At 34.3% G+C, this 21,974-nt stretch overlaps 1 protein-coding gene across 1 annotated transcript in view; it reads left to right on the top strand.

Moving 5' to 3' along the window:
• Positions 1–3,460: 3,460 nt before the first annotated feature.
• Positions 3,461–21,974, top strand: part of LOC126744388 (leucine-zipper-like transcriptional regulator 1) — a 126,619-nt gene continuing 108,105 nt past the window's right edge. The window contains exons 1-4 of the mRNA XM_050451771.1: positions 3,461–3,779; positions 13,286–13,506; positions 21,451–21,603; positions 21,687–21,960. Coding sequence (XP_050307728.1) covers positions 13,373–13,506; positions 21,451–21,603; positions 21,687–21,960 — 561 coding nt within the window. The 5' untranslated portion in view covers positions 3,461–3,779; positions 13,286–13,372. The remainder of the gene's footprint in view (positions 3,780–13,285; positions 13,507–21,450; positions 21,604–21,686; positions 21,961–21,974) is intronic.

Here is a 21,974-nt window from a genome sequence, read left to right as displayed (position 1 = left end):
TATCATTATAATGGCTGAAGGCAGATTTGACCTTAGAGGGTGGGAGTATACAGGTCAAGTCCAGGGTAACTCCCGAGACCCTACAACATCTGTGCTGGGTATCAAGTGGAACAGGGTGGATGATACTTTATTTTTAAATCAGGACATCGGAAATATTGAAGAACTTCTTCGTCAGCCAGTAACCAAAAGATTGATGTTATCACTAGCACAACGGATATTCGATCCGATAGGATTCAGTTGCCCGGCAGTTTTAATACCTAAGCTTTTATTACAAAAAACCTGGGAAAAGCAAGTAGGTTGGGATGTGCCAGTTAATGGGGAAATTGAGTCGTTGTTTAAGAATTGGCTTAAAGAAGTACCATATTTGTCGACTATTAAAATTGCCAGATGGATAAATGCTGGACCTCAAGAGGCTGAACAATGGTCCCTGCATATTTTTTGTGATGCAAGTAAGGAGGCCTTCTCTGCTGTAGTGTTTTTGAGAGGGGTCGAGAATGGCAGAGTATTTGTTCGTCTGTTGGGAGCTAAGTCAAGGGTAGCTCCAAAGAAAGTTTTATCTATACCAAGGCTTGAATTAATGGGAGCTCTGATTGCTGTAAGGTTATACAGTAACATCGTGGAGAATTTTGACAATAAACTGGAAGCCTTTTTCTGGAGCGATTCAACAACAGTCCTTTCCTGGATAGAAAGACCCGAGAAGTGGTCTACTTTTGTTTGGAATCGCATTTCAGAAATAAGAAAACTCTCAGCTTCTGGCACCTGGAGGCATGTACCTGGGTTGTTAAATCCTGCCGACTTACCATCTCGAGGCTGCTCTATTAAGCAATTGGTTCAATCAAGATGGTGAGAGGGTCCACAATGGCTTTATCAAAATCCTTTTAACACCCCCCTGGAAAGCCTTAGCTTCGATGAGGAAGAAATTAATAGGGAGAGGAGGAAAAAGTTGGTTACTGTCTTAATAAATAATGAGCGTCAGAAAATGTCTCTTATGGATTGGCACTTGGACTACTTTTCTCAGTATTTGAAAATTATACGGATGTGTGCATGGATATCTCGATTTATTTATAATACGAGAAATAAGGAGCGGCACACAGGGCCCTTAAGTACCGAAGAAATTAATCAAGCCGAGATATTTGTATTAAGACAAGTGCAACAAGAATTCTTTAAAGACAATATGGAAGTTTTCGAAGATATGGATGGCGTCATTAGATTAAAATCCCGTATAAGTAATAGGAGTGATTGTGACAACTTCCTTCTTCCTGTGATATTACCTGGTAAACATTTTTTAGTAAACAGACTTATTTTTGGAGAACACTTAAAGTTAGGGCATATTGGCGCACAAAGTTTAATGTGTATTTTACGGCAACATTTTTGGATTTTGGGTGGTCGTCGAGCCATTCGACATGCGATATCAAAGTGCGTAGTATGCAAGAGACACACATCGAAGCCGGTTACTGTAAGATCGCCACCCTTATCGGGTTCGCGATGCTATAGCATTTGAGATAACCGGTGTTGACTTTGCTGGTCCGTTATTTGTCAAATCGGGAGAAAAGGTATGGATATGCCTTTTTACATGTGCGGTATATCGGGCCGTTCATTTGGAACTTTGTTCATCTTTATCGGTTGTGTGTTTCATGCAAGCATTGCGTTGGTTTATTGCCAGGCGGGGTCGCCCTCGGACTATATACAGTGATAACGGGACAAATTTCGTGACGGACAACGCGTTTTCGCGAGTAGACTTTAAAAAATTTGCCGAAACTAGTAGTACCGAGCGGATCCAATGGCGTTTTAATCCTCCAACGGCGGCGTGGTGGGGAGGATTCCGGGAAAGACTTGTCGGAGTGTTGAAACAATTGTTGCGTAAAGTATTGGGACGAGCTTTGGTGGATTACGAAAGCTTGTTAACGATAATCTGTGATTGTGAGGCCATCATCAATTCGCGGCCACTCACTTGTTCGTCAACTCACCCTAATGAGTTGGTACCTTTAACCCCCATAATGTTTCTTAGGGATCAGTTGGTGAGTGGTGTTCCAGATTGTGATGCTGTTGACCGTCACTCTCTGTCTAGGAAGGTACAGCATAGACAGAAATTGGCAGAGGATCTTCGTCGAAGGTTTCGTAATGAATACCTAGGGCAGTTGCAGCTATGGTCCAAGGGAAGTTCCAGTTATCAAGTTAAGATGGGGGATGTGGTTTTTATTGGCAATAACCTAGATAAGCGGGTTAATTGGCCGTTAGGGAGGGTTATTGAGCTGCTACCTGGCAAAGATGGTGAGGTTCGAGTGGTGCGGGTCAGTACCGAAAGGGGCCAACTTTTGAGACCTGTACAACGTCTCTACCCCTTAGAATGTGCAGAAGAGGGCTTAATGGATAGCAAGGCATTGACTAGCCCTAAATCGCGGTTGGCCGAGACAAATGTACCCTGTGAGGACTCAAGTGAATCTGCGGGCGATATCGAGACCGCGAATCCGGGAGTGTCTAAAAGCAGAGTACCCGAACCGAACGTAGATAATACGGCATATGTTTCGCGGAGCGGTCGTACGGTTCGCGTACCGGTCAGGTATAGGGACAATGATTAGGATTACTTTTACATAGAGTTAATTGTTTTATTTGTGTAGGGTAGGTAGGTAGTTGACATTTTTAAGGCTTATTACATTGTTATTATTGAACCTACTTATTTACATTGTTTACATGTTGTCTCTGTTTTAGTTAGGTGAGTCATGTTTCTTTTGTTTTAAAAACATGCCTCAGGTGGGAGAATGTCACGTCATCCTGAACGACGTCTGTCAGAGCTATCAGTTTTTATTTTTATTTTTCGGTCGGTTTTATATTCTCGGGGCCGGGTTAATAGGTTTTTTGCTTTTTCTGATTTTTATTTAATTTTCATATATTACATAGTCTTTAACCATCTTAAAACTGCCTGATTTTTGTTTGATAATATAAGTGTTTTTTTTTTGTCTAAAGTTTTTGGCTTTTATTATTGAACCGAACCGCGTATTGTATACGACGGGTAGTTTTACATTAATACGCACCCGACATAAATGATAAGATTGTCAGATTAAATAAAATTTAATTTCCCACCTTAATTAGGCCACGCCTTTCTACCATTTTGATTGGTCCCATTAGGCACGTCGAACTGTCAATTTAGAAACAGTTGCGAAGCCAGAGGACGCTAGCTGATTTGTCAGAAGAATTTCTACATAGAGAAATGAATATTAAACTTTTTAATTACTCTATGAATAATACCATAATAATAAATAATACAATGAACCATACTTTTAATTACTCTATGAATTTCTATCAGTTTGTATGCAACCACCACTTCTCTATATATTTGTGTTCTGTGCTTATTAGTCTCCATCGGCAAAAATGTCAAAATTAGTTCGAGATCTATTAGAGGGCGCTTCACCGCAAGAATTTCGCCGCGCAAAGCAGGCTGCTTGTCGCATCCCTCAATAAGTATGTTTTCTATGTGTGAAACCGTGAATGTGTCAACTTTAAATTTTTATTTGTTTTGTAAATAAAGAAAAAGCTTCAAATGTATTTTTTGATAAAAACAAAGCAAAGAGGATACGGAAGAATAAGGAAAAACGAAAATTAATATATTATTACTAATATATTATGAGATGTGGCTCAATTTTTGTCAATTTAAATGGTTTTTAAATTTCTGTTAATATAATATATGGCAAATTTCTGGACAGATTTATCAGGGGCTTGTCCTCACCCCTTTGGCGAATATTGTGTGGGTGGAAAATCAATCCAGCTGTATTCTTAAAAAGGTAATATCGTATTTCCATAGTATTAGGAAGTTTTTTGCAGATTATTTTCCTTGCCATTACCACATATAGTAAGTACTCTTGCTGTTTGTTTATATTTTTAGGATATCCTATTAAATATTAAATGATTGTTTGATCTTCTTACATTCTATAACTGGACAAAAAGTGTTAAATAGTAAAATTGAACATATTATATTCTTTCTTTTAATTTTATATTATATTGTATTAATATGAAAGCATACATTTTCTAATTAAATAATTAAAGCTTTTGCTTACAAGCAAATAATCATACAAGATGTACTATAACAAAATATTTGACAAAACAAAACAATGTTAATTAAGAAATAAGAAAAATTTAGTGTTAAAATTGGACAAGCAGACACTGCATGTCACCATGAGGGATTAAGTGCATGATTACACCCTCAGTGTGATAAAATTTGGCTTTCCACCACTCTTACTGAAAAGTATATATCCAAATCTACCCATATTGCAAAAAAACCCAACCATTTTTAGTGGATTTTCATAGAAGCTGCTATTCTACATTTTTACCAAATAGTATTATTATCTTTACAAAAAAAATTAAAAAGGTTTATATAGCGTGGCCCATATACAGTATTGTGCAAAAAGATAGCAACATTGAACTTTCCTGTTATATATCTTTTAGTATCTATTTTATAAGTAAGGTTTATATATTATTTACAAGAATTTAGAGCCTGTTTATATTTTCATATTATCATATTTTTTGTATGATAATAAATAAAACACCAAATTGTTTTATGCAAATTTATTATTCAAAAATATAGCAACAAAAAATAGTTTTGATTCTAAAAAAAATATAACCCAACTAAATTAAAATCAATTCAATATTTCATGTAGTACCCCTTCTCCTTTATAACATCTGCACATTGTCTTGGCATGGACTCAATTAATTTCATAATATAGTCATTGTTCACTTCTTTCCAAGCCTTTTCCACTATTTCAAAGAGAATATTTGTATTAGAGCATGTTAGGTGCCTGATTTTGGTGTCAATGTAATGCCATAAATTCTCTATAGGGTTTAGGTCTGGCGATTGAGATGGCCAGACCATTACATTTATTTTTTCATCGGATACCACCTCTTAACAAATTGAGAAACATGTTTTGGATTGTTGTCATGCTGAAATATGGCTGTTACTGGCATGACTTCATCCATATATGGCACTAAATGTGTTTGCAGAATGTCTTTGTATATGAAACGATCCATTTTGCCCACTATTCTTACTATGGGTCCGATGCCACGAGCGGAGAAACATCCCCATACAAGAATATTTCCGCCTCCATGTTTAACTGTGGGGCAAGTGTTCTTTTTGTTTAATCTTTGTTCACTGGGACGTACATCGCTCCATTAGTCCTGAATAAATTATATTTAGATTAATCACTAAATACGACTTTCTTCCAATCAGCTACAGACCAGTGGACATGAGATTGGGCAAAGTGAAAAGAAAGAAAGAAAGAAAATGTGCGATATTATGTAAGAATAATCTTGTGTACAAGCATCCTACAAGCTAAAAAAACAAAACACAAATACAATTTCAAAAATTGACAAAACAATGATCAAAATTAAACACAAGAAGACAAAACTTTTTGAACATACTTAAATTAAAGATAACTAAATAAAACACTCAATTACTAAATAAAGGTAAACTTGTTGACAAAATTAGAGAAGAAAAAAGGAAAAAAAGAAAACTTTCCAACATGTCCAAGGTTAAAACCTATCATTAAAAAAGTCATCCAGGTTATAATATGCCTTAGCCAATAAAAGCGACTTTAATTCTCTTTTAAATTTCTTAACATCCAATATATGTCTAACACACAGAGGAACATGATTGTAAATTTTTTTACTTATGTAAATTAATGAGTTTTTGGTAAGGGAAGGCGTAGGAATAGGTAGGGGAACATCATTTACACGACGAGTCAAATGGCCAGTATCAGAGGGTAGTTTGGGCATTTTGTGAATAAGAGCAGCTGTTTCTAAGATAAAGAGTGAAAAAAGAGTTAGGATTTTTTCAGAAATGAAGAGGGGTTTGCAAGAATCTCTTAACTTAGCAGAACACAGGTATCTAACTGCTTTTTTTTGAATAACAAAGATAATGTTAAGTAGCCCCTTATTGGTTAAACCCCAAAAAGGCGAGCCATACCGAATATGAGATTCAATAAGTGAAAAGTACACTGAACGTGCAACCACCCCTCCCAGCTCTTGTTTTGCCATTCTTACTGCGAAACATCCAGAAGATAATTTCCCAGCTAGATGTAAAATATGATCTTCAAACCGAAGGCGACCATCAATGGTAATTCCTAGGAACTTGCAGCACTCTTTATTCTGCAAGAAGGAATTTTCGTCAAACATCAGACCCTGAACATCGCACTTAAACCCCATAATAGACGTCTTTCTTACATTAAACATGAGCCTGTTGGAAGCACACCACCCTGATAAAATCTAAAGGTCTTCAAGGATACAAGTCTTCAGTATAATTAATCAGAATTCAGGAATCAGAACAATATAATCAGAATTTTTATGGCTCCATAGTATGGTGGTATCATCAGCAAACTGAACCACCCTGCCCAGCTGTTTCAATGAACTCAAGTCATCCACATACAGTAAAAATAACAGTGGTCCCAACACTGAACCCTGGGGAACGCCGCATTTTAGGGATCTAGAAGCAGACAAACGCCCAGACACTGTAACCTAAACGAGCCTTGACGTTCTTCTTTGAGAGTAACGGTTTTTTGACGGGGCGACGAGCAGGTAAGTTGGCATCAAATAATCTTGTCCGTACGATACTGGAACTGAGGTTTACTCCTCCACCCTCTTTTAATTTTGCCAAAATTTGGGAAGAAGACAAAAAAGGATTTTACTTGGAAATTCATAGCAGCTGCCTATCCATCCTCAAATTTGTTTTTCCGGGTCTACCCGGAATGGACGACGGTGCAGCTGTTCCAGTAAGGCGAAATTTTTTGCAAACTCTGGATACGATTGACTTGTAAAGCCGTAAGCTTCTTGCAATGTCACTCTGCCTAACACCATTTTCGTAATGCTCCACAATAATTTTTCTTACATCACCAGAGACGGTTTTTGAGCGACCCATTTTAAGTTAATTCTGAGATTCAAAAATAACAACTTTACAGCAGGTAAATTGATATTTAACTGATAAAATAAATGCGAAACAAGAATGTTGCTGTATTTATGCACATTGTCTAAATAAACAAACATGAAGTTCCTTACTCTGCATTGGCATTCTTATGATATTTCAGTATATTTATAAATAATACAGAGGAGTGTACTTAAAAGTAAAGAAATATTATGGAAAATAAAGGAGCAAATAATATTTTTGAAAACATCGCTTGTTGCTATATTTATTCAAATTCAAATATGTTTTATTGTTTGAACAAAATATTGTTATAAACAAAGCTTCACCTAATCCGAAAGAGACAGAGTTACAAGGTTAAAATTAAATTTAAAAATACAAGTTACAATGACGAAACAAAGTTAAACAGTTAAAATTTACATTTTTTTTTTTTTGAATTAATTAAATCAACTATATCTAACTTTTCTTAACTAAGTACAGTTCAACATTTAGGGATAAAAAAAAGAAAAACATTTAAAACAAACAGTTTAGGAAAAGAGCTAGGTCTCCCTTAATTAATTAAAATCTGATTGTCATTCAAATATTCAGCCTCAGAGTAATAAGCTCGACCACTCAGAAATCTCCTCAAGAGAAACTTAAATTTGATGAGAGATTTTGCCCCTCTAATGTCCTCTGGTAGGTGGTTAAAGATTTTTATACCTTCATAAAAAATTGATCTCTTCACCAAGGCAGATGTTGGAATGGGAAGCCGCAAATTATTCCGCTGGCGGGTGACATATCGTGGATTCTGTAGGACAAACCTGTATTGATGGGAGAAAATAAGGCATGCCACCTGTATGTATAGGCAGTAGATTGTAAGAATGCCCTCCCTGATAAAATATGGTCGGCATGATTCTCTAGGTGATATCCCGCATATATAACGCACAGCACGTTTCTGTAGAACAAACAACATCTGTAGAAGATAGTTGCTTGCACTACCCCAAAAGCAGACACCATACCTGAGATGGGACTCAATCAGGGAAAAGTACACGGCTCTCTCAATCCCCATGCCAAGCTCCCGACAGGCCACCCTAACAGCAAAACAACCCGCAGAAACCCTATTGCTGAGACTCCGTATATGGTCCTTAAACTTAAGTTCCTTGTCAATCACCAGACCCAAAAACTTATTGTTAGAATAAGGCGGGACAGGGCAGTTAGCAATAAGAATATTATTAAGACTATGGTTATTTGTAAAACAAATTAGTTTGGTCTTCTCTGGATTTAAGGGAAAGTTGCCCATAACCCATGATGCATTTATAGCTTCAACAAGAACAGTCAGAGAGATGTCCGGCATGTTCAGGAGTATTTTGGCAGATAGGCCATCCTCCCCGGCTCAGTTTTTGTTTTTTATAGAAGTTAATACCTCCTTACGCTCAACCAAGTCTGTAGGTATAAAGAAAAATGATCCTTGAATACTGGTGCTTAATAAATAAGCAAGTGGATCTGTTGTTGGGAAACCCAAATCTTTATGGATTTTATCACCAATTCCAATAAAAAAGTCATTTATATGATTAGCAGAACATTCAGGGACTGCCATGGAATAATTGCTGTATGATTGATGGATTGCACAATACTGTATATAGCAAATCTCTCAGATTCAGATAACTCATAAAAAAGGAAAAGCAGTAGTATCTTATAGCAAGGTGACATTTTTTAGTGTTAAATACCCAAAAAATCATATTATTGTAGGAGATACTACTATTAACTTACTTCAAAATAATTCTAAACAAATGACAAACAATAAAAATAATCTAGGCTTACATAATATATCTTTAAAATTTGCAATTGTATGTCAGATAATCATTCGACAAGACAACCATTCATAGTATTAGCATAATTAATCACATTATAAATGACATAAATACTAATTTGGTATATTCTTTAAATATTCAATGCAATGGCAGTTCAAAAAAAAAATCAGTAGTATCTTATAGCAATTTAATATTTTTTAGTAATATTGAGAAAATTGTGTTTAAATACTCAAAAAATCATATTGTAGGAAATACTTATATTAACTTGCTTTGAATGAATGAATGAACTTTATTCTGTAAAAAATACAACCACAATTGTACAATATAGTTGACAAAATCATACAATTTAGTTTAAGCATTGTCAATGATAAAAAGAAAATTGTTATCACCAAAAATAAAAAATAACATTATTAGATTTAAAAAAAAAATACACATCTTAAAAACATTCAACTTATAAAATCTATACTATAAAACTCGCCATAAAACCTATATTTCACAATTAAAAACTATACAATGTTTTAAAAAGATAAAATCCAGTTTTTAAACTTTTAGCTACACCAGGCAAGAAATGATAGTTAATGGGAGTGTACCCCAGTCAAACTCATGGGTCTCATTAGGACTTATGAGACCTATTTGATAAAAGAATGAGACAAAGTTTTAATAGGATTTTCAATAAACTTAAAAAAGTAAAAAAAAAATACTTAAATTCAATAAACTTAAAGAGTCAAACTCTAAACAACAACCTTTAATTTTATACAATGAAAAATTATTTTTAAATATAAGTAACATCGACATCCCCAGGGACATATCAATTTTTTTATCTTTAGGTCCAAAATTTAGCATCCCTGCTACTAAAAAAGAGATAAAATTTGAAACAATTTTGGCAGATATAGAAAACATTATTGAGGAAACTCCAAGTAATTTAAAGGATGTCTTAAGAGCTAGAGCAACTAATATTGTAACGAATTATTATCATCCATCCATCCCCATCACCTTTTAACGCGATATTCAAAAAAACTGCAACTTTTTTAATATCAAATCCACAACTATATATTTTGCAATCTGACAAAGGTGGATACACTGTAGCAATGAATAAGGAGAATTACATCCAAAAAACATAAGAACTACTACAAGACAGTTTGACAGGTTGACAATCAACTACCGAGGGACCCTACCACCTCCATTCAGATAACACACAATAATTTAATAAAATCATTCAAAACAAAGAAAGAAATCACTGATATCGAAGCAAAAAGCAAAATCTTAACAATTTATAACGCATCTTGTCCTAAATTGTATTGTCTTCTGAAAGTACACAAACCTAATATTCCACTACGTCCTATTGTCAGCTCCATTAATAGTATCACATACAACCTATCAAAATTTCTATCCAAAAAATTTTAAAAATAGCTTTTGAAGACATAAATAATTATAATATAACAGATACTTTCACATTTATAAATGCTATTAACGGTTTTCAGTTACCCAATGATCACATTTTAATCTTCCTTGACATGGTTTCATTTTTTACAAACATTCCGCTGGACCTTATCACAGAAATATTAGATGAAAAATGGGATATTGTGGCACCTCACACTTCATTATTGAAAAATAATTTTCTAAGACTAATGAACTTTACTTTTCATAATACTTGCTTTAGTTTTAACAACAACTTTTATAAACAAATTTTTGGTGCCCCAATGGGTTCACCCATAAGTCCTATTTTAGCCACCATTGTTTTGGACTATCTATTAGACAATACTATCCTCAACTTTTCCATATCTTTTATTTATAAATACGTAGATGATTTAATTTGTGCTGTTCCCCCTGATCAAATTGAATCCACATTGAATTTGTTTAATTCTTTTAATCGAAAATTACAATTTACAATAGAAATAGAAAAAGATTGTATCTTACCTTTTCTTGACACAAGCAAAGTTATCTGGACTGATGATAATATAATTATTTTGGACTGGTATCGAAAAAATACAGCTTCAGGCAGATTTATTAATTATTGGTCATATCATTCTAAGAACCAGAAATACAACACAGTAATCGCTATGAAAAATAGGGTACCGCATATTAGTGATGAACAATTCTTACAGAACAATCTTAAGAAACTTTTCAATATTTTCATTAACAATGGTTATCCCAAATATATTTTAAATAAACTAATCTATAACTCAAATATATTTGACGGACCAACTGAACCTCAAAATATTCAGTTAAAATATAAAAAACTACCTTATATTAAAGATTTATCGCACCAAACCACTAAAGCAAAAATAGATAGAGAAAGATTAGATATAAAATAGCAAAAAATAATACCTTAACTAATTGAAACCTCTTCTCAAAAACTAAAGATAAGACTCCTATTTTTTTTAATAGCAATGTGATATATAAAATCTCCTGTTTGGAATGTCAAGGTTGTTAGGTTGGTCAGACATCTCAATGGTTAAAACAGAGAATCACACAAGAGTGACAAAGCAAATTCGGAAAAAACACGTGCTTGGTTGCTTCATTTAACATTCTCAAAAAACAGGACATCAATTCAATTATGATCAAGTTAAAATTTTAAAGCCGCTTTTTTTTGGAAATATATTACATAAATAAAACAAAACACTCTTTAAACTGACACAAACCAACTAAGTAACATCTATAGTAATATTTTAAACCTTATCTAAACATGGCATTTAAAGAAAGTTATATATATAAAAAAATGACAATAAAACAGTTTTTTTTATAATATATATATTGGCTCTTTTTTGCAAAACACGGAGTTAAAAAGCCCTTGACTACAGCAGCCTCAAAATGCTATTCCGTACCGTGTAGATGACTCAATCAAAGACAATTAGATTGATTTTGTAGATTCCAATCCCACTTCATTTGAAATCACTGTTACAGAATAACATTGTCTAGCCAGTTTTTGCCTCAATGCTGATATATGGTCACAAAACGTTAACAATCCTCATGCATAACTTAAAATCATCAGCAAAGAACAAAGCTTCAGAGTTACCCCTTGCAGTGCATAGATTATTATTGCCAATCAAAAATAATAAAGGTCCCAAATTGGAGCCCTGGGGGACTCCAGATTTACTACCGTAGATATCAGATTTGGCACCCCTGACTTCAACAGATTGTTGCCTATTTGACAAATATAATTGAAATAAATAGATAAAGTTAATAGTGACGTTGTTTTTATAGAGATATTTAATAATTTTGCTGTGCTTTATGTCATCAAATGGCTTCTCCATATCAGTATAAATAAACAGTTCAACAATCAGTACAATAATCAGTTAATGTAAACTTCATAGGTATAAATCCGTGTTGGTGCTCAGATATGTTGAACTTGACTTCATCATACAATCTATTAAATAAGGCCAATTCAAAAACTTTCGAGATTGCATTGAGAATCGTAACTGGATGATAATTTGTTGCATCATTCTTGGCACCTTTTTTAAATAATGGTATCACTTTGCTTAAATGCCAAACTTTTGGACATATTGAAGATTGTAGACTAAGATTAAAAATATGAATAAGATGTTTTACCAACATATCATTGCAGCTCTTAAGAACATAGTCAGGGAGTCCATCAGGTCCTATAGATTTATTTCCCTTAAGTTTTTTAATGGTATCTGACATTTTTAATCAAATAAATTATTGCAAAAATAATTTTTAAGTGGAGACTTTATCTGGTTAATGGTCAAATCAGAAACAAATACAGAACTAAAATACTTCGCAAACATGCTTGCAATATTTTCAGTTCCAGATACAGAGATATTATAACAAATTTGAGCAGGTATATCTAAATTATTCTTCTGGTTACGAACATAGGACCAGAAACACTTAGGATCTGTATTTATGCTACAAGTTCTACATTACCTGGATAGGTACCATATACCAATTTTATTTTAATTTTAACTTTTTACTAAGATCTTTATATTTATTCAACCAAAAAGTTACGTTTGTTCTTTTAAACTGATTTAGACATGTTTCTTTTTCTTTGAGCAAGTTAATAATTTCACCATTATACCAAACTGGAAATTTCTTCCCAATTTGGGCGGACATGGGGACACACTGCACAAAAAAATCATTAAAAATGTCATAAAATGTCGTCATAGATTCGGCAACATCACAGGAATTATACACATCATTCCAGTCGTGACATAGAAAGACCAGAATGACGATATCTAAAATTTTGTCTAATATCAGATATTATCTTTTTTGTGCCACTATTTTTTGTCCTTAGGAAGAAAGAGACAGATTTAATAATACTATAACAAATGAACAGTTACTATACACATATAACCTAATATGACATAGTTCGAAAGTAAATTGTTAGATAGAAGCTTAGAAAGGTATCTACCACTGAAATCATCACAAATAATTCCTTTTTTTATCATTGTTAGCCAGTCCTGTTCTGGAATGTGAAGCATTTTGAGATGCAGTAGTAAGCAGCTGATCACATAAAGAAACCCTCTGTGGTGGAAGAATCTATTGATTCAGCAATTGATGAGTCTCCATGAGGCTCTCTTGGAGAGCCTACCTGCATTTGATAAGCAAAATTTGAAATTAAATTTAATTTTTGTTTTAGTTCATAGCCTTGGCAGATCATTTTTGGTGGGACGGCTAAACAATAATCATCAACACGTTCATAAAAAAGCAGAAAAACTTTTTGAATATGAGTGGGGCGGGACCCACCGTAGGGGACTCTATAACAACACTGTCCGAAGCCCTTACTCTTGAAATTGGCCCTTTTGAGGCCGTCCATCGCTGGAAGTCTCTCCCTGAGTGTGACGAATTTGTTGGTGCACGGTAAGTACAATATTGATGAATTCGATGAGTACGTTTGAGGTACGATAAAATCTTAACTTAAGCTACGGTTACAGTACAAGCGGCTTTGCGCGAACTATCCTTCGCGCGAACTGTAAGTGGTTTCTATTTCATCTATTTTTGCGCGATTTAAAGCGAATTTATTTGACTCGACGGTACAGTCGGGCATCGTATGCGAATACGGTTACAGTCGGGTAAAAAACTAACATGCATACTGAGGAAGAGTTCTATTTAAGTGAAGGCCCGTTTTGGAAGCTGTCCCTTTCTGAACCGAGAAAGAGGCAGATAACCACCACTTAAGCGAATATTTTCAACTTTTTGAACAATTGAAGAACCAGCCTCAACATTTTTTTGAATCCTCGGACCCGTCAATTTTTGATTCAAGGGGGAACAATTTTTTTGCCAGTTTCGCCCCCAAACTTCGGGGGTGACAAGGGCCCCCAAAATTTTAAATGGAACGGGGGGTCGAGTGATACCTTATTTTGAAGGTATTTTTATGTGGATTATAACCCTAAAGTTTTAAATCGTTACTATTTGCCTTGTCAATACAGGGGCTAATAAAAGTTACAAAAACATGTCAACATTTTTTATGAAAAAAAATGCTTGTAAATTTAGCAGTTAAATAAATACAAAAAAATTTGTTCTCCTACATTGTGAACCGTACTTTCTGTTGTTTTTTTTTTAATACCCGTAGGTATCTATGCCAATTCTGCAAGGGAACTCTTGGTTATTGTTGAGACTGTTATTATAGCAACATTTTGAAGTTTAATAGTGGTTGTCAATTAGTGCTGTCAGATCATAGTGTGTCAAACAAATAGCTATTTAAAGTTAATTAGTTACAACATTGAGTGTTATAATGGTTTCTTCACTTGCTGAAAGAGTTGAAATAATTTCTCTTTTCTTTGCGAAGAATGAAAATGCTAATAGAACTGCCCAGCTCTTTAACACACTACAACACCCTAATCGACAGGTCCATCGCAAGTACATTTTGGAATTGGTTCAAAAATTTAGGGAAACTGGGTCTGTGGCTAATAAAAAGCGCGAAATGGATAATCCAGTGGTGAATGAAGCTTTAGAAGTAGCTATTTTAGGCCATATTGTGCAAGATCCTACACTGAGCACAAGGAAGTTATCAACCGTGTCTGGTATTAAGAGAAGCAGCATTCAGAAGATATTAAAAAAAAAACAAGTTTCATTCGTACAAAATGCATCTCGTACAAGAACTAAACGAAGACGATTTTGATAGGCGAGTACAATTTTGTGAAACTATATCTGAACAAGCAGCCAATGATCTACACTTTCTATTTAATGTATGTTTTTCTGACGAATGCTTCATTTCCTAAACGGTACTGTGAATCGTCACAACATCCTGAAAAATTAAATGTTTGGGCTGGCATTTTTGGTAAACATAACGTAGGCCCCTTTTTTTACCTGGCAATTTAACAGGAGAGATGTACCTGGAGTTATTAGAAAATACAATTCATCCAGCATTAGTGGAGATACTAGAAAATAACAACGAATACTTGGAAAATCGTCTATTATTTCAGCAAGATGGGGCGCCACCCCACTATGCTGCAAGGGTTCGTCAATATTTGGACCAAACGTTTCCAGGACAATGGATTGGAAGAAGAGGAGCTATTGAATGGCCTCCTCGTTCCCCGGACTTAAGCCCGTTAGATTTGTTTTTATGGGACGAGCGATGTTGGCTGTCTAGCATAAATTTTAGTTTTTAAAATTTATGCTAAATAGCCAACATCGCTAGACCATTTGCGACAAAGAATAATTGATGAATGTCGTCAAATCACCCCAGAAATTTTGCAAAATGTACGAGAAAGGTTTGAACAAAACCTGTATTATTGTATGGAAGTCGAAGGCCAACATTTTGAACATTTACTTGATTGATTTTATCTTTAAGCCCTTTATTTAAAATTATACTTATTAGCATTTTTTTGTAACTTTTATTAGCCCCTGCATCGACTAGGCTAATAGTAACGATTTAAAACTTTAGAGTTATAATCCACATAAAAATACCTTCAAAATAAGGTATCACTCAAAATAAGGTGGGGGGCCCTTGTCACACCCACTAGGGCTTTGCCCTCAGGGGAGCGAAACTGGCAAAAAAATGGTTCTTCCTCACTGTCTTCCAATAAAGAATTTTCTTGACTCTCAATAGGCAATAGAATATTTTCTGAAGATTGTGTGGGGGTTATTTGGTCAGCAAAAAAATATAAACTTTCAAAATAAGGCCAACAGGAACCGGTTTTTTCGCCCCCTGCAGCACCGGATTGTTTTTGTTTCACAACTTTCTGATGTTTTCGCCGAAATGTGTCTCGGAAGTCCTTTCTATTTTGACTTTACCACTTCACCTAAAAGTAAAAAAACACTATAATGGGTACTATGATGTATTTAAAAATTACATTATCTGGGCAGTATAATATGGGGTAGACTAATTCGAGCATCTATATTGCTTGTCTTGCTTAATAAATAATAATTAGTATTATTATTGTCTTGTAATAAATAGGGGTCTTACCTCTCTCCTCTTCTCAGTGAGATTTTTATGCACCATTTGGAGAAAAGGATTGTCAATGGGAAGTTTGGTGCTTTTCTCACTGTATATAGGAGATACGTGGATGATATTTTTGTGGTATGGAATGGAAATGATCTGGAATTGGTGGATTTCCTCATTTCTATAAACTCTCTTCACGCAAATATGTCGTTTACCATTGAAGAAGAAAGAGATGGAAAGTTACCTTTTCTTGATGTTCTTATTTCAAAAAATACCAACAAACTTGAATTTGAGATCTACCGCAAACTCACCACTACGGACAATGTTATCCAATACTCCTCAAACTCCCCTTATTCCTACAAATTTGCCTCTTTTAATTCTCTTTTCTATCGCCTTTTTAACATCCTCCTTTCTAGAGAAGCTTTCCTTGATGAACTAAATTTAATTAAACATATTGCTTTTAATAATGGTTTTCCACTTGATATAATTAATCGCCTTTATTCTAAATTCTATAATAAATACAAACTTACTTACAACTTAATCCATCTTAATAATGAAAATAGTCATCTTTTTAGATCAATGTCATTTTTTGGTAATATTTCTTTTCAGCTTGCAAAGTTTTTCAAGTCTACAAATCTTACAATTGCTTTTAAAACTGCAAACAGTTTAAAAAGTCAGTTAGTTAGTACAATAGATAAGGCAGATTTCTTTTCAAAATCAGGGGTATATTCATTAAGATGTAATGACTCTAATGCTATTTACATAGGGCAATCGGAGAGAAAAATTTCCACTAGAATAAAGGAACATACAAGTTTGGTGGACAGGTATAGGGATACTGACATGATCGAAACTAAATCGGCGTTTGCAAATCATTTATTGGCCTCCTCACATGGTTTTTCTTTAACTCAGGAAGCGGATATTTTGCATGAGTGCTCAAAAGGCAAAAAACTGGACTTGTTAGAAAAAATGGAAATAACTAAAGCTAAGAAGAGCCCTGTCCTTGTGTGTGTGAACGGTATTTTCACGTTTGAACCTCACCTCATTTATAACAACCTCTCTTAAAAAGTCTTTTCTTCTTTTTTTCTTTTTCGATTTTAGATATTTTTAGTTTTTATTGTTAAGATTGTTTACTTATATTCACACATATTAGTATAGTTCGGATTGTTTCCAATTTTTGATCATGTTACTTGGTGGCCTATGGGTTAGACGCGCGCCTGTGAATCTAAAGGTTGCTGGATCGTTCCCCACTGGTGACATTTTACGTTTTTACTTTTTTATTTTTTTAAGCATATATTTTTATCTATGGTGGAAATTGTTAATTAAACCTAGCTTTTCTTTTGTTGTTAGTTGCAATGTGATCTGTGTAGGTCTAGGTAATGAGTTTTATAAGCGTTCTTTTTTGAAAAATATCTTAATGTATTTTTTAAGCCTGATGATGCTCCGATAGGAACGAAACACGTGTAGCTTATTAAATGGATATGGCTTAAAAATTATATGGATTTGATGAGACCGTGACTTTGTGATTTTACCTTTGTTTTGTTTAGTATAACTTATAAGTCTTTTAATTTGTGTCAGATTTCTCTTAACTGGACTCTGGAGATTTCGTTCTCTAGCTTATTCTTTTCGAATGTCCCATAGTACAATAAGAAAAATCATATACGAAACCTGTATAGCTATATGGAATAAGTTACAACAACACCACTTGCACTTGCCACTTCCTACAAAGGAATCGTTTTCTAAAAATTCCAAAGCATTTTATGGTAAGTGGAATTTTCCAAATTGCATAGGATGCATTGACGGAAAACACATTCGTATTAAGTGTCCGAAAAAGTCAGGTACAATGTTATAATTTATAAGCAATACTTTTCTATAGTGCTACAAGGGTGTTGGAGTATTTAACCCGCTGTTTTGGTTCACTCTTTTTCGTTAATTAAAACCAATACATAATATGATAACACTTTATTATTTTTTGTACTTGCACGGTAAACTTTAATTTAAATATGAATGGCCAAACCAACATGGCTACCATTTTAAGCCAAAAACGAGACACATCTTATTATAGTAATAAAAAACGTGTGACAAACAGATGTGGGTACATGGTGCTGCCGCCACTATGTAAAAAGATAAACCTCAAGCGCTGTTGCCGTGGTGACATTTAGATACTTAAACTTAACAAAGGGGTAGCCGATGCAAATTATAAATTTGTCTGCATTGATGTGGGCGGTTATGGAAAGCAAAGCGATGGTGAAACTTTCGCATCTTCAATATTAGGGCAGCAGTTAGAGACCGGATTTTTATTACCAGAAGATAAGAAACTTTCAAATTTTGATGTGATGCTACCCTGCGTTTTATTAGGAGATGATGCGTACCCGTTGAAGTCATATTTAATGAAACCATTTTTCAAGCTGCTAAACCTATCTCATAAAGAAGAAATATTTAATTACACACTGTCACGGTGCCGCAGAGTTATAGAATGCTGATTCGGAATAATGACATTAAAATGAAGACTACTAAACAAACCAATAGAATGTCATCCTGATAAAGTCGATTTAATAGTGAAAACCATTTGCTTATTACATAATATTATTATAGACAGGGAAGGTATCTGCCAATCTAATATATTACAATCAGATTTCTGTTTACTACAGTCTAGATTTGACATTAGAGTTAATGGCATATTATATATTTTTAAGTACAAAATCGTGGCGCGAATATTAAAGATACCCACCAAATGGAGATGTATAGGCGCCACCATTTTATATACAGCCATGTTTTTGAAAAAAAGTCTATGTTTTAAGATTCTAGATGCTTCGCCATGGTGGATAATTTCACATGTAAGATCTCAGTATATTGAATTCATATTTTTAGGTATATATTTTAACAAAAAACATGACATTGCGCATACCTTAAATATTTTTTATATCTCAATTATGCAATGCTTTTATTATTAGAATTTATTAGAATTATATCCTGATAGTTTTCTAACTTGTGCAGGCGATTTTAATTGTTGTATTGCAAATGGCGTACAGCGTCCAGAGTACATAATTCTCCAATGAATTTTGGCGCGCAGTCAGGCAGTTCAAACAAAATAAAAAAATTTGCGACATACCAACTAGCATATGGGAAATCTTCTACTTATCAGTTAATGGTCCCAAAATTAAATTATAGTATAACTTTTTTGATACTAGACATCCACTTTTAGACCACGAAATTTCAGTTTTTGAAGTACACGAAGCTTTAAACCGTTGCAAGAATGGCAAAAGTCCGGGCGAAGACGAATTTTTTAAAGCTCTACCTTTACTACCCATCTGGATAATAAAAATTCTTAATTTCCTTTTTTAACAAAATAATGGAATACCGCGCCGTTCTGCATAATTGGGGTGGCATTATCTTGACAATCCTCCATAAAAATGGTCCCACTAATGATCCTAACAATTATCGCGGTATAGCTCTTGTCAGTTGTATTCTGAAACTTGTCACAACGATAATTTTAAGGAGACTGGAGGTATGGTCAGACAAGAACAATTGTATCCCTGAGTGTCAAAGTGGCTTTCGAAAGTCCAGAGGGTGCGCAGACAACATTTTTACACTAATGTTGTCTGCTCAATTGCATTTGCGCCTTATAGGGCGAAAAGTGTATGCACTTTTTATTGATTTTAAAAGAGCCTTTGACTCACGACCTTTTGTGGCAGATTGTGCTAGTTTTAGGGTAAAAAGTAGCAACGAGCTTACCAGGGAGTTTCCGGTGTCGGGAGGAGTTCTACAGGAAGAATCTTTGAGCCCCTTTTTGTTTTCACTATTTTTAAGTGACTTTGAACTATTTTTCGGGGTCGGGGACTCGATGGATGACGGGCGAAAATTGCTGGCTCTTGAAGATTACACACATCAAAACGGACTTACTTCAATTTAAATAAAACCAGAATTATGATCTTTGCTAGGGGAGGTGGCCTTTGAGCTAATCAAGATTTTAAATATGAGGGCGAAAAAGTGAAGATAACAAAGAAGTATATTTACCTGGGGGCATCTTTTACCTCTTCATCATTGTTTAACGTTATGGAGGAGGACACCGCACTTAAAGGTAAACAAGCTAATGGAGTTGTTCGCGGTATTATGCCCAAGTCCACCCATACCAGTTGGTCAGCAAAGATGACACTATAATTCATTTGATCTGAGTGTCTTACTAAATAATGCTGCAATTTGGAGTTTGCGTTACATTGAGGTTTTGGAACGTGTACAGGTCACTTTTGTCAAAAAGTTGTTTTATCTGCCTGCTAATACACCTGACAGCATTGTGCACCTATAATTTGGCGTAACACACCTTTCTTTAACTATTTTTAAATTGGCTAATCAAACTTTTATCTATGAAACCCTCCAGATACCCACAAATCTGTTATAAGAGACAGCTGGAATTTGAAAACCCTGACCCTTCCTATAATTGGATTCAGCAAGTAAAGAATTTATTTTTTTCAAAAATTGATTTTGGCATGTTTTTTATATCATTAACAAGTACCTACCTAAAGAAGAATAAACTCTTGTTGTTGGATAAATTTAAACAGGTTTGTGTTCAAAAAGACCTTGCATTTGCATATGCTTCAGCATTTTCTCTCTTTTATAGCTGTTTTTCAAACGTCCAAAAGCCAAAAAACTATTTACAATTTAAGAGAATTTCTTTTAAGTCTTTAATGTTTCTTTGCCAAGTCCGGACTGCCAATTGCCGTTTTTTTAAGGCTATTTGTAATGGATTTTCTTACTCTATAGATCTTGTCGATATGATGAATATATGTAACACAAATGTAAAGCAAACCTTTCAGCACATATTTTTTGAGTGCGCCCCTCTTCGTCAGGGTGTAATTTCTATTGTTTAAAGATATTTTTTCTTGTAATGCCTGTACTCTATTGCTGTAAGTATATATTGTATTACTTTAGAAGCAATAAAATTCTATTGTCTATTGTCAATTCTATTGTCTATATCGAACATAAAATCTGTTTAAAAACAGATATATATACTTACTGCTGATGCCCAATTCAACTGCTACTTCTTCCCATAGTTTTCGTGATTTATCACGATTATGATATCCCTTACATTTTTGGTCCCACAATATTTTTCTATAAAACACCAAAAAAAAAATTTTTTTCAAAATCCATATTAAATATTTTATGTCAAATACAAAGAAAAATAGGCCCGAATGCTTTTTCGTTCGGCCGTATTCGCTCAAAAAAAAATAAACCCGTTTGAACTTTCAGCAATAACCAGCGACTTGTGCGGCTAATTCGCTTCTACTGTAACCACCTGCAGTTGTTTCTGTGTGGTTGTTCCCTTCGCGCAAACTCGTGCGTAGTCGCGCGAAGTCTCTTACACTGTAACCGTAGCCTTAGCATCAACTTTAATTAGATATTGTGTAAAGTTTAAGTTATTCCAGGAGAAGTAAACATACTATGGTGGCATACAATGATGCAATATATGTATTTGGTGGAGATAACGGCAAAAGTATGCTAAATGACTTACTTCGATTTGATGTGAAAGAAAAAAGCTGGGGTAGAGCTTTTGCTACGGGACTTGCTCCTGCTCCCAGGTAAAATTTTTTCATCTTAAAATTTGTAAGAAATATAATTTCTAACATAATAAAATAATAAAGGTAGACTTATTTTAAAATAGGTATCATCATTCGGCTGTAGTATACAATGACTCCATGTTTGTTTTTGGTGGTTACACGGGCGACATTCATTCCAATTCAAACTTGACCAATAAAAATGATCTTTTTGAATACAAGTTCAAAACTGCGCAATGGTTAGAGTGGAAGTTTACCGGAAAAATGCCAGTTCCAAGGTCTGCTCATGGGGCAGCTGTATTTAATGATAAATTATGGATTTTTGCTGGGTACGATGGAAATGCTAGATTGAATGATATGTGGACGGTACCTCTGGGATTTGTAAGTATTTAGAC

Source organism: Anthonomus grandis, chromosome 14 (assembly GCF_022605725.1).
Source record: "Anthonomus grandis grandis chromosome 14, icAntGran1.3, whole genome shotgun sequence".
In the NCBI taxonomy this organism is placed as follows: domain Eukaryota; kingdom Metazoa; phylum Arthropoda; class Insecta; order Coleoptera; family Curculionidae; genus Anthonomus; species Anthonomus grandis.
The sequence above is the reverse complement of the archived record's forward strand: the minus strand, read 5'-3'. Positions and strand labels throughout refer to the sequence as shown.